Raw genomic sequence first — 14,674 nt, 5'->3', positions numbered from 1 at the left:
CCACAGGCCCATTCATTTCTTCTTGCTCGATTTGCAAGAGCACGCAGTGTTCACTACTAAATGCTGAGGCGCGTGCAATGAAAGATTACGTCTTGACACCAGTGCCAGCATCACGTAGTTTGCAGGCGGAGTTACCGCACAATTTGTACGGCCCCCGAAGGATGGTATAAATATCCAAATGGCCCTTGGCAGAAAAAAGATTCCCTTTCCCTGATGTAGAAGAACTGATGCTGAATTGAAGGCAAGGAGTGCAACAGTCGCAATATTGATTTGATTTCTCTTTTATTTAATTTACATTTTATTACTAAATAAAAATAAACTAATAACACTTCTATTTTTAAAATCATTCTTACTTTGCATTGTTTATTTCTTCAACTGCCTAATACTTTTGCATAGTATTGTATATAGGGTACTATCGATTAATCGAGGATCTCCCAGCAGCATCTCTGTGTTCTGTAATTGCAGCAACAACAAAAAAAGACAAACAAGAAAACAGAGAAAATAAATTTCTGAACAACAATCAGCTTGATGCTAACAGTAAACCATATCTTTATTATAAAATAATTGACGTCCCGGTTACAATCTTGTACTTTCCACTTGATTTAATAAAAAAGCCTTTGCGTACCTGCACAGAAAGCTTTTACAAAATAACTTTGGTGACATTATTTATTTCATTCGTTAAAATACTACACATTAGGAAAACAGTAGCTCAAACTGGGAATAAACCCACCAGCAGTGTTGTGCTTAATGGGATTATCCCTCTTGCTACTGAAAGCAACCATTCAGAGTTCAGGAAATACTGCGCCAACCACATTTATGAAGTAAAAGCTGATTGGGCGCAATGAGCAGAAGGAAAGCTTTTCATACATGACTTCAAAGGGAGTATAAAAATATCTGTACAAACACATCATCATAACAAAATACAGACGGCAAAATACATACAAGGGTTAAACAACCATACATTTTGTTCTGAATTGTAGGACTTCCTGAGTCACCTGCGACATACAGTATAGTACCTCACCTGATTGTGTAATACCAGCAATTACAATGGGGCATACATTATGTTGGTATACAATGTTTTACCTTTGTCCCAAATGTTTTGTATGGTTAAATTATATATGTAATTGTAGGTAACTTTCGAAGTAGGACTTGGCCTATATGGAGACTTTGGCAACGACACATATTACACAGTCAAAGATTGGTGTCTTGCAAAGTGCCACAAGAAGCAAGTTGCAAAAAGTCCAGACTAGCTGGCTTTTTACTACTTGCTTGTTGCAGTACCTTGTGGGTCGCATTCCCCTATATTATGCTGTGATGTAACAGCAACATAGAGTGATTTTCTTCCATGTGGCACAGGTGAGAGCCTATGTTGCCGTGTTGCCTGATCCGAAGGTATCATGTGTGTATATAAGGAATGCCACCAATTATGGCCATTATATAACTTGTATATTGTGTTTTTGACTATCTCTACTCTTTGCATCTGCAGGCTCTATCTCTGTTCACTCAGACCTAGTGGGTGAAGAATAGTCACTATGATATTTCTAATGCAAAGTACACACTGACATGAGGGATTACTGCTCTCCTGTCTTTATACAAAGCATGTGCACAAGTAGTAGCAGTATGGAAAACATTATTCAGCAGAATGGCGTATGTTATGTATCGGTACTGAGCTGTGTGGATGTGAACCTAGCACTGAAGTCAAATACTTCTGCTGAAAGAGTCAGAAAAACTGCCTGTATCAGTCTACTCTCTTACTGTGCGGAGTCTCTTCCTCACCCTCCACCTTCTCCTCTTTATAGAGTTTAATTTTCTCTCTAACCTGACACCTCATGCTGCTGGCAATCCCTCTTGCTTTTATGGAGTCAACAATATCCCTACTTAAAAATAATGTGTCTCTTAATGGGACAAGTAAAGTGCAAGATTTTCACTACCTTAGTGCAAAGTGTACATTAACGAGACTTTTATTAAACAGTCAAAAATGATCTTGAAAAAATAATGCCAGCCTGTACGAGGCAACCACGTGCGGCATTGGATGCTGTATACATTATGCTCTCTTCCTCCTCACATAGGAATAGATTATGACATGACTAATTAATAACACTACAAGTTAATAAGGCATTCTCTTGGTAGTCCACTGCGGGTCCTCAGTATGGCTTGAGGAGATAATGAAATGTCTTTGGACTTCATTAACTGTCTTGATCTCCATATTTACAGTCCTTTCCATGTTCTGGATATTGGACGTGTTGGACTATGCAATTATTACTGAGCAAGTCCTGTGCCATAATACCAGCTACAATTTATCAATTGGATTTCCTAAGGAGAACATCTCATTGTTTGTCACATAAATCAGCAAACATATGGCAATAGAAATGGTCTGAAAGCAAAGAGATTTGTCACTTTTCTTCTCTACAGGGTATCAAAAATTCCATTACTAAATAAGTCATAAGGATCCCCGTGTATATGGAGCACCACATTGAAGGAGGTCTATGACCAAGGACCCTGTAGGCCACATACTGTAACTATGGAGAAATGTTCACAACACTCGGTTGTCTTTCTTTTTTTTTTCCAAAATTTTCAGAAACTGTTGAGGTGAAAGCATATGGAACCCTCCAATGTGATCTTTACAGATATTTGCACAACATGTCAGATTACTTTTGGCTGGATTTCATCTTTACAACTTCCGTGGGGATTTTAAAGTACCCTTTCCGGTCAAGTATAAAGATGTAACATGAGTAAACTCTCAAGTACAATGTGTTATGGTACAAATGGACGATATTTAATAGGACATAGTATAAAAGATTGATGGTGACATTTGCGTAACAACTAGTAATGTTAACCAATATCGATGTACTACCAAAGTGCCATAACTATTCCATATTATATACTGTATAGCATAATACAACAGAAAATATTAATTCCTTCATATAGCACCAAGAGGGAATGTGATCTGACCTCTAGCATCCAAATACATTTACCTCATAGAGCAAGGGACACTGGATTAGTCGCCTACTGATGCAAGATAAATTATATAATTTGGCTTTAACAAGTCTTTAAAACAGACCAAAATGAATTCATTGTGATACAGAAACATAATATGTAAGAAATAAATATTTCAAAATAAGCAAGACAAGCAAATCAAATATACAAATAAATCAAATGTGACGGACATTTGCAAGCATCCTGAGAGTTACTTTGGCACAAAGAAAATAGAAAACATAAAAAAAATCATAAAAGCTGTACATCAGTGCATTGAATATTAAAGTAAAATACCTGTGTTTTTCAATAATTATGAGTTCACACATCTGGTAAATGATTTTGTGTAATAAAGAGAGAATTTGGATGATTGTGTCATTGCACTCCGATATGTAGTGACTTCCAACATCAGTCTTCAGTGCAGTGAGGTACAAATAAAGGGGATTGCCTATGTGCAGGAAATAGTGTATGTGTTAAAAAAAATAATAATAAAACACTTGCTAATTTAATCCAATCACTGGTCTTGTCAGTCATGCTTCCATGTACATCATCTGCTGAGACAAACAACTGACAACAAATGACAGGAGCCATGAGAGATAAAACCACATCCTATGCTTAGGATAGTACTTCCTTCCGACATTTCTTCCTGATGCACATGCATGTAGCATCAATCTACAGGATAGGAGATAAATGTCTGATTAGGGAGGGTCCCCACTGACCCCAATTTGCCATCCTACCTTTCTCCTGTGTGCGGATCGCCTGCCTTGATTTCCCATAATGGCCAATGCCCCATTTAGTGCTGCTCCATGTACAGCTATTTCCCCCATTCTAATATATTCCCAACACCAGAGGACAAGTAATACCAGATCACTCCAATTCTGACCGTAGTGAGAAGAAACAGGCAATCGGGGCCCAAATTCTCATGATCAGTGGAGGTTCCAGAGGTTCGACCCACAGCAATCAGACATTTAAGAATCATAGAAAGATTTGCATCCTGCATGCCAGAACAAAGCACAATCTCTAATAGAGATATTCCAAAACCCGTGCCATTAGATGTTTTAATTACTCACAATTATTATATGTGATTCCAATGGAAAATTAAAGTGATAAGGATACAAATCTACAGCAATGGTTATCAGTTCTGCCATTAAGGCGTAAAAACCAGGCACTTTTTCTTATTCCTTTTACTGATGGAGGTAAAATGAAAGGTTTGTCCACTTTAGACAATGATTTTTTTTTTATTAGAAGGGTCCCTAAACCCATATCACAGGTCTCACTATTGGGACCACCTGTTCTCATGTGACTCATGTGTTAAAAATCACCAATGAATATCATTATTTGCAATATGTATTTCACGGTTAGGGTATGTGTCCACATTCAGGATTGCATCAGGATTTGGTCAGGATTTTCCATCAGTATTGGTAAGCCAAAACCAGGAGTGGAACAATTAGAGGAAAAGTATAATAGAAACACATGCACCAATTCTGCATTTATCACCCACTCCTGGTTTTGGCTTAGAAATACTGACGTAAAATCCTGACCAAACCTTGATGCAATCCTGAACGTGGACACATACCCTTACAGTACATTGGGCCTCATTTACCAAACTGTCCCATCTAGTTTTAGGCTATACTGAATATTAATTTATAGAATATCCATTCTTTTCTTTTCTTTTTTTTTAAATGCTTCTTGGTGCTAATTTTCAGTACAATTCAGCTCGAAGAGAGTCTGAAGCGTCCGCTTCCCAATGAACAAGCTAGGGCTGCATGTGTCACTCCACCTAAACAAAAGTAGACTTTTGGTCACAGGTGGTGGTATGCAACTTGGCCAGTATAAACTTTGGTGTACAGAAACTGTGGCTCACTGCATCCTGCAATTTTTCATGTTTCCTAGGGGCTAATAGGTTCTGCAAATGCTAAATTTCATGTCTCTAGCTAGCAGCCAAAAACACAACCAAAACATACCAAACATTTGTGGCTTGGCAAGTTGCAAAAAATGTTTTGGCTGCAGGATCAAAGTTGCTTTGTAGTTCTAGCCTAAAAATAGGGCTACATTGCAACATGAAGATTACGGTGTTGTATTGCAACATCACATAATGATTGTCAATTTTACATTGTGACACGCAACAGTATGCAATCATCAAAAAAATCCCACCACATGTGTCTTAGCTCCCATACACCTTATTGTAAGTCTCACGCTCTAAAGTAGTCTTGAATAAAGTCACAAAAATGTTTTTGGCCTGAAAAATGCTGTGTAGAGTCACCATACAGCCATAGCCTAAGGCCGGGGTCACACGTGCGAGGAATACAGACGAGTGCTATGCGATAAACGATCGCATAGCACTCGGACCAGTATTCATCTATGGGACAGCTCCTATCGCCGTTTTTTTCTTGGCCGTATTGTATGTGCGAGTGAAATCGTAGCATGCTGCGATTGTCACTGACACTTGGCCGAGTCTTGGCTCACTTGCACCCATATAAGCCTATGGGTGCGAGTGAGACAAAGCACATCACTCGGATATCATGAGTGATGTGCGTTATACGCTGACCCTGGCAATGGAGGAGATGGAGAAATTCACTTCTCCGCCTCCTCCACAGTTGTGCTCCGATCCTGTGCGAGAGGCTCGGAGCACAGACGCATGACACTCAGCTCCCGCTCGCAACAGAGAAGGACGCGAGAGTCATTAGCATATCGCATCCGGTACTTTCACATCGGATGCCATACACTCGTCTGACCCCGGCCTAAATTTAATATCTGCTTCAGATAGTCATATAAAAAAACAGGCCATTCATATCGGTAAAATGGAGATGTGATTTGCTCTATGCACAGTTCTGTAGGCTCGTCTGGTTTGCAGATAGTTCGGGATCCATTTAACATTCTGGTCCATTTAACAAATCGTTATGGAACTTGTGCACCAGAACATTGTCTAAAATTGGTTTTATTTTCATAATTAATCATCAGCAGCCCCATGATTGGTGGCAATGGGTAGTTTATTATTACTGCCTGCTTTTGGACAGATTTGATAAATAAGGCCAATTGTGTAAAGGAAGAGAGAGAACTCATGAAATGTGGCGTTAGGTGTCCATATTGCAAAGAATGTTACAAGTGTAAACCGCTAGTTCTTCAATAATTGTGATAACAGTTATCATTCATCAATAAATAATATACAGATCATCGTTTGGAGACCCCAAGACTGGAGCCTCAATTCAGGATAAAGCCCCTTATGTATGAAGGAGAAACACAGTAGTAACATCCACAATAATTCATCTGGGGGATGAGTAAACCCAATTTCTCTGTTGCTCTTGAATCTTCTTAATCAAGCATTTAATTAAAATAGGATCCACTTTTGGATCAAACTTATTGGCAAACCAATGTCCAGAATGAAGGAGCCATCGTAGCTCAGGTGCCCCATAAATACACACACTTCGGACATGAGTCCCAGTACAACGTGGATAGTGAGTTTCCTCAAGATATGCCCATTTTACCAATCGAGTTTTGCTGTCAAGATCTGTAACATCCCCTTCTGTCCTTGAAAGCCCCCCTGGTGCACCTGGCAACCGATTTAGTGTTGCCCAAAAATGTTCATCTGGCGAAAACGTGTCTTTATTCCACTCTAAAAATTCTGGAACTAGAGGTAAGTTAAAAATATATTGAATAAATGAATGGCTTAAAACAAAATAGGCACTTCCAACATACATCTCAATACCTTCAGGTGGAACAGATTTTTTCGTTAAAGTCTTTATCGGCATTTGAACATAATCAAGGCTAAGCTCAAACCTTATCTCATGATGATAGGTATAGCGTTCCTTCTTTGTATCCGTTGGCCGTATTGACTCCAGCATATTTTTTCCCTTAAGCTTTTTCAGCTCAGAGACAAGTTCATAATTGGATTTCAGCGGCATGTCCTGTCCACATAAATTAATGACATATTTCCACTGCACGGGTGACTTCAGCAAATCAGACAAACAATTAAGATCGGCTTGCAGTCTTGAAATGTGAGCATAAAATACCGGCTCAAGTTTTGAAGCAATAAAAACATTGGGGAAACATTTGGCTAAGTTTATCATGGCTTTTTTAAAATGGGATGGAGATTTTTGGTCATAATGGATACAGTAGACATTAGTAGGACTGTATATGGTCTGCAGAAGGCGTTCTACACTTATAGCACCTTTATGTACAACCAGTGAATATGCTATAGGAAAGTCTTTCTCCTCCTGCAATAAAGGCTTGTCATCATATCGACGTAAATTTCTATAGGTTGCACAATTATTTGTCAATGTCACAACATCTGAGTCTTCAAGATCAAATATGCGCCTTCTCCTAAGCTGTAAACCTTTTCCAATCTCCATGGGTTCCATTTCATATATGGCCGTACAGTTGATGCTGCTAGACGAGTCATTTGGTATGGAATTTTTGGTTACGAAAAGTGAGAAAATATCCGGCTCCACAAAGTAACTGTGATTTCTAGGAAATAAAAACTCAACTTTCAAAAGCTTTAAAATACAGAGCAAGGACACAACAATTAAGAGGAAGGTAACTTTCTGTCGTTGAAGACACAAAAAACAACTCTTCAACTTCTTCATTCTGAAAGAAAAAAGCAGATGTAAGGAATTCAGCAAATATCTTTCAAAAGAATATAAAGGTCACCTTAAAAAGAAAGACAGCAATGATGAAACCTACGATACTGTGGATAGTTTCATCTAAAGGAAATTTTTCCTTGAGCTACAGGATTTTTTTGCATGAGTTTTTAGCATCAACCTTGATTAAGCCACAGATAAAGAATACCCCTCACAATGTATCCGACTACCATTGCTGTATTGTTTCTTCCTAACAACTGAGCTATGAAGTTAATATTAATTCATTGCTATCTACAGGGTGGGCTATCAACTTCCTGTTCGTGGCAGAAACAACGGATACTGGAAGCCTGTGATAGCATTTCTTCTGCGGTTCTATCTAGTGTGTCAAGAGTGCGAGAAGAGGGTTGCATTGACAATCCAACACAATGGGCAGCACTTTGAACACATTTTATAAGTGGTCATAAACTTGTAAATAACTCATGAAAGAATAAAGTTACACTAAAACCAAGCACACCATTGTTTTTCTTGTGAAATTCTCAATAAGTTTGATGTGTGACATGACCCTCTTCCCATTGGAAAAAATAAAGTTGGATCCAAAATGGTCAATTTAAAAATGGCCGCCATGGTCACCACCCATCTTGAAAAGTTTTCCCCCTCCCATATACTAATGTGCCACAAACAGGAAGTTGATATCACCAACCATTCCCATTTTATTTAGGTGTATCTGTAGTGCCCCCACTGCCGCAGGGCCGAGGGGTACCCGGTACCGGGCCTCTGAGTCTCTGCTCTGGGATTGTCACGGTGGCTAGACCCGGCCCGTGACCCTGCTGAGGGGCGTACAATGAAGGTGGAGGGAATGGTGATGCTGATGTGGTGGTGCGGTACATGTCGCAGTAAATAACGAGGACACCAGGTTGCAGTCTCTTTACCTCTTTACTGAAGGTCCCAGGATCCTCAGTCCGGAATACGGTTAACCGGGCTGCGCAAGTCCGGCCGGTCCGATGGCACCTCCAGAGTTCCCTTTGCAGGTGGAAATCTGTGCCTACCTTCTAGCGCTTGTGTGTTGTGGTCCTCCCCTACTGTGCTTACGGGATAGTCCCCACAACTGTTGTGTCTGTTTCTGAAGTTCCCTCACAACTCGATTAAGATGTTCTGCTTTGTCCCCCAGATGATATGGCTAGGACGCACCCGTATGACGGGTAGGCTCGGAGTTCTTCCGGGACCCTAGCGTCGCCCCTCTCCTATTGTTGCCCCCTGTGTCTTCGTAGGTGATTTGTGTGAGACAGCCCGCCTATAGCTGACTGTCCTGCCGTAGGTTTGAAGTATTGCTTGGAGCCTAGTACTTCCTCGGCGTTCCGGCCACCGGCTACGCGCCTCAGTAGGATGTTGCCTCGTCTTACAGCACGACTCCTACTGGTATTTCTCCTTGTTGCGTTGATCTCGTTTCTCACTCAGCACAATGAACCTCGCTTCTTGTCCTTTCTTGGGGTACCGCCGCTATCTCGTGCAGGCGCGGTCCCGTAACGTTCTCTCTGCTCGCTAGGGCTCTGTCAGGATCCCACCCCTGACAGGGACCCCCCTGAGTCTCTCCCCGCAACACCCTCTGCCACAGGATATTGCCTGTTCGATTCCCAGTCAGCTTCTGTCTAACTTTCTGCCTAACCCCCAGTTTTACCAGATTGTGAGGAGTGGCCTAATACATAGAACCCTTAGCTCCCCCTAGAGGCCAGACTGTGAAGTGTATTGGTGACTGTGATACCTGGTCAGAAGAACTCCTTCAGTGCCATCAGACGTACCATAGCCCCCCTTAGCGGCGGAGCATCAGTACTGCAACGACCAGGACTCTGGGGCACTGCATATCCATATAAATGCCTCACCCTGTACTATAAATATGAGTAGCATTAATAAGAGATAATAGTGCAGCATTCGTGTGCTGAAAGGTTCGGGGTATTTCATTATAGGGATTGTCCATTGAATAAAAGGCTCAGAATCTCTCTAAAAAAAAAAAAAAAAAGTACATACTCCTCCTCTGCATCTCTCATTCAAACACTTACATGGTTCTGCTTACGTATTGTCCCAGTCTCTACACCCCAGATACAGAGAGAGGTGCCCAATCACTGCCAAAGGCTTTATATAGCTTTGACTGGATCAGTGAGCATTTATAACTATTTTAGCCGCAGACCGAGAAGCATGAACAAGCAGGGATTGTGTACACATCCTAACAGGAGCTGTAGGTGATTGGTAAGTGTGATGTAACATTTGTGTCGGGTCCTGTCCCTTTTGCTTCTGGTTACACTGCTAGGCAGCGCTGCAACTTTGTTGCAGGTGATGCTTAACAGCATTAGTCCTGTTTAATTCCTTGGAGTTTTGGTGCCCGTAGATCAGGAAGCTGTAATGTCCACACTTTGTTAGTAATCCACACTAGTAAATCTTCATTATCTTTATTTCTCTTTAGCACGTTGCATAAGCTTGTCTCTGCATGCATGACAAAGTGAAAGTAACTTCTCCCCCTCCTCTCTGTAACTACCCACAATTCTCTACATCTCATCTTTCTTAAAGAGACAAGGTACAAGATTTAATTAATGCATATTACAACATCCCCTTTTTTTTTTTTTTTTTTTTAAACGAATAAAACTAAAATAAAATAACATGAACTAATGATGCAACAAGAAAAATGTCCAAGAAAACGTATGTCCATTTTGCCCTGTTAAAGAAAAGAAGTCACGCTTCTTCAATAAGTCTGGATGGAGCCCTTCTCTCTCTTGATGGATAACGTCTGGGCTCAGCGATGGTGTCCATTAATGAAGAACTTGTTGCCTCCTGGTGATTCTCTCCACTGTTGAGTGCCGAATCTTCCCCCAGAGAATGTCCATTGTCATTATTTTGAGGAATAATTTTGAAATGTGAAGAGTTTCGAGTTATGGAGTGTCCATCCCTCTCAGCCGTGACCATGCTGCCTTTCTTGTCAATAACGTTATATTTTGCGGGACAATATGCAGCTGAAGTCTTGTTGGTTGGTCTCTGACGCACCACAACGACGTCACCTCTTTTGATAGCATTTGGCTGTGCCCTTCGCCTTCTGTCTGCATAGTGTTTCATGGTTTGTTTGTTGGAAGAGTCTGCTAAGCGCACAGAGGAGTCACTTGGTACAGGACGACTGACTACGTCAGGGATTCGTATATGCAGAGTTCTGCCAAACATTAGATGCGCTGGAGCAGCATTGGTAGTAGAATGTGGCGTATTGCGGTAATTGCGCATGAATTTGTACAATGACTGTTTCAGTGGGGTGTGCTCCAGGCTAGCTGCCTTGATTCGTTTCCCCATGGTGCGCATGAAGCGTTCGACTATTCCATTTGCTTGCGGCCAGCACGGTGTGATTTTTCTGTGACTGAACCCCAAGTATTCAGCAAATTGTGTGAACACGTGTCCATTGAATGGAGGTCCATTGTCCGTTTTGACCACTCTTGGAATGCCATATGCTGAAAATATGTTATCCAGTTCTGGTATCACACTAGTAGCAGATGTTGAAGAGATAAAAGAAATTACAGGGTATCTGGAATATTCGTCAATTGTTACTAGAATGTATTGGCCATTTGGTAACGGTCCATATATATCGACTGCCACCTCCTCCCAGACAGCAGTGGGTAGAGGTGACATTTGTAAAGGCTCCAGCTGTGATGATGGAGTGATAACTTGGCAGGTGGAACAGTGTTTAACCTTCTCTTCCACCAATTGATCCATGTTTGGGAACCACACTTTTTCTCTGAGTAATTTCTTTGTGCCAACAATTCCCAGATGACCTTCATGCGCTATCTGTATTACTAAGCTGCGCAGAGTCTTAGGTGCAACCAATTTGGTACCTCGAAGGATGAGGCATTCCTCAGTGACAGATAGTTCATACCGTACACTTGAGAATAGTTTTAATTCTGTCAGATCAATCTCAGGATCGGGAAATTTTTCTCTTTGAATTTCATGCCACCTTCGATTTCGGATGATTTGTATTAAAGCACGTAGTGTCTTGTCACTTGTTGTGGCGTTCACAAAGTGATCAATGGAAAGAGCTTTTGGTACTGCATGGGCTGTAATGAAGCATATGTATTCTTCAATGGTGGAATGCTCAGGTAGATCATCAGTCATCGGATGTCTTGACAGATAGTCAGCGGGATTGCTGAATTTTCCAGGCTTGTGGACAATTTTGTAGTTGTAGTCCTGTAGACGTAGACCCCACCGTTCTATGCGTGCAGGCATTTTAGCTCTGGGATTTCCAAAGATCGTAAGGAGTGCTTGATGATCTGTGACAACAGTGAAGGGAGCTCCATACAGAAATAAGTGAAAATGTTCGCATCCCCAGACAACTGCCAAGCTTTCTTTTTCAGGTTGTGAATATTTCCGTTCCGTGCTTGTTAAGCTTTTACTTGCATAAGAAATAATCTGAGGATTTTGATTGTTATCTTTATATTGTGCTAAGATGGCACCCAGCCCCACGGGACTGGCGTCCACAATTAGCTCAGTTTGGAGAGCTGGATCAAAATAGGCCATTGTGGTTGTTGAGCAAAGTTCAGTTTTAATTGTTTCAAAAGCATTTTGACAGTCTGGAGACCATTGAAAAACACAACTCTGTTTTGTAAGTTCCCTTAATGGACTGTTAATTGTTGAGAAGTTTGGAATGTATCTAGCACAATAACTGGCCATTCCAAGAAACGAGCGTACTTCACTGGCATCTTGTGGAATTGAGGCTGATTTAATGGATTCCACTTTCTTGGGATCAGGTTGTACCCCTTTTGCCGAAAAAATATGACCGTAAAACTCTAAAGAATTTTTATCCAATTCACATTTTTCCTTGTTTAAGGTGAGTCCAGCAGAGAGGAGGCATTCAAAGACGGCATATAGAGCACGATTGTGTTCAGCTTGAGTTTTGCCAAACACCAGTATGTCATCACTGTAATTAAAGGCATTTGGAATGTTCTGAATAACGCCCCTTATTGCATCCTGAAAAATTTCCGCTGCAGAGCAGACCCCAAAAGTCAATCTTTTATATCTTCTGAGGCCCACATGTGTGGAAAATGTTGTCAAATATCTGGATTCTGGACTCAGCTCTAACTGGTGATAGCCCTTATTGAGATCGAGTTTTGAAAAGACGGTCGCTCCATTTAACACATGAATGATGTCATCAATTGTGGGTGAGATATGTCTTTCTCTCTGAATGGCAGTGTTGGGTAGGCGCATGTCAACACACAATCTCACCTGGTCAGGAGCCTTTGGTTTAGGAACTACCACCAGTGGTGAGACCCAGGGAGTGGGCCCAGTAACGGTTTCGATAACGTCCTCGTCCATGAGGAATTGGAGTTCTTTTTCTACTTTCCTTCTCAGGTGAAATGGAATGCGCCTATGTGACTGGGCCACTGGGCGAACACTATCGTCCACATGAAGATGTACTTGAGAGTCTTTTAGTTTCCCCAAGCCACTAAATAGGGAGGGAAAATTATTCACCATGGTTTGTATATCCATGTCCGCAGGATCAGTTATGGTATGGATAATTTGGATGAGACCTAGCTTCAAGGCAGTGTGATAGCTGAGAAGACAGCCTCCTGATCCTTGTAACGCATGAAAGGTAGTTTTCTGCTTATTGTCTTTATAGCTCAGTTCAACATCAAACTGCCCTCTGGTAGTTAGAGGTATTTTAGATCCATATGGGAAGATTTTAGTATGTACTTGCTGCAAAACTGGCTTTGTCTTCAATTGCTCATAGGTAGTGCTGTCTATGATGTCCACTGACGCTCCCGTATCTATTGTAAACGTGATATTGGTGTCGCAGATTGGGAGTGTGATACAGGGGGACTGTACAGAGCCAGTGGCAGAGGTGGTGAACACGTAGTTTTCTGCTCCAGATGCTTCTTCTGTATCCTGATTTACCATTTTTACATCTGCAGGCCGTGTCATAGGCAGAGAAGGCTTGTATTGTGCTGATCTGCAGACAGCTGCCAAATGGTTCCCTTTTCCACACTTATTGCATGTCTGTCCTATAGCTGGACATCTGTCCAGGCGGTGAGGGAACTCCTGTCCACATCTATAGCATTTTTTCTGTTTCGGGGTTTGCTTGTCTTGTGTATTTTTATGCACGAGATTATGTACCTGTGACTTTTCCCCATTCTCCATTGTAGTAGCCTGATGATCTGCTATTTCCGTAGCACGGGCTATTTTGAGTAATTCATGTAAAGAGAGATCTTGCTGCAGAGCTTTGCGCCTTATTTTGTTAGATGAGCAGGTGACGATTACCTGAGTTAGGATTTCATCATCTATATCTGTGAATGCACATCCATGTGCTAGCTCCCTCAGTCGTGTGACATAGGTGTCTATGGATTCTTCGGGAAGCTGCTTAGCAATTCTGAATTTGTATCTCTCATATCTGATATTTTGTTTGGGATTGAAGTAATCAGTGAGAGCTTTGCTGCAATCGCTGTATGTATCTGTCTCAGATGCAGGAAATGTGCAGTAGATATCATAGACTCCTGTGCCTGCACAATGTAAAAGTAATGCTTTCTTTCTTTTCTCCTCTTTTATATCTATGGCTTCTAGAAAGTTCTCAAATCTGCTCAACCATTTTCTCCAGTTATGGGAGAGATTAGTGACATCAGTCATATCAAACTGTGGGAAACTGTGTAAGTATTCAGCCATGATGAAGTTTTTCAGTGGTGCAGCCGTGTGGATCAGTAAAGTAGGGATTAGTACTCACTGCAGCAGATTTTCATCCCATCCTCGTCGCCAGTTGTAATGTCCACACTTTGTTAGTAATCCACACTAGTAAATCTTCATTATCTTTATTTCTCTTTAGCACGTTGCATAAGCTTGTCTCTGCATGCATGACAAAGTGAAAGTAACTTCTCCCCCTCCTCTCTGTAACTACCCACAATTCTCTACATCTCATCTTTCTTAAAGAGACAAGGTACAAGATTTAATTAATGCATATTACAGAAGCTATGGGGTTAAATGTCTTTTTTAATTACTACTTTCTGAGAGCATTAGGTAGGGCTGCCTGTTATTTAAACTCCTGGGTCTCTGACCTCCACTGCCCGTCAGCAAGGTTTTGTACCCGACTCATGCTACAGTCTTTTTCTCTGCTGGCT

At 41.2% G+C, this 14,674-nt stretch overlaps 1 protein-coding gene across 1 annotated transcript in view; it reads right to left on the bottom strand.

The window, feature by feature from the left end:
* Window positions 1-4,653: 4,653 nt before the first annotated feature.
* GCNT4 (glucosaminyl (N-acetyl) transferase 4) overlaps window positions 4,654-14,674 on the bottom strand; it is a 44,657-nt gene continuing 34,636 nt past the window's right edge. The window contains exon 3 of the mRNA XM_077287460.1: window positions 4,654-7,557. Within this exon, the coding sequence (XP_077143575.1) occupies window positions 6,237-7,557 (1,321 nt within the window). The 3' untranslated portion in view covers window positions 4,654-6,236. The remainder of the gene's footprint in view (window positions 7,558-14,674) is intronic.

This window comes from Ranitomeya variabilis, chromosome 1 (assembly GCF_051348905.1).
Source record: "Ranitomeya variabilis isolate aRanVar5 chromosome 1, aRanVar5.hap1, whole genome shotgun sequence".
Taxonomy (NCBI): Eukaryota; Metazoa; Chordata; class Amphibia; order Anura; family Dendrobatidae; genus Ranitomeya; species Ranitomeya variabilis.
The sequence above is the reverse complement of the archived record's forward strand: the minus strand, read 5'-3'. Positions and strand labels throughout refer to the sequence as shown.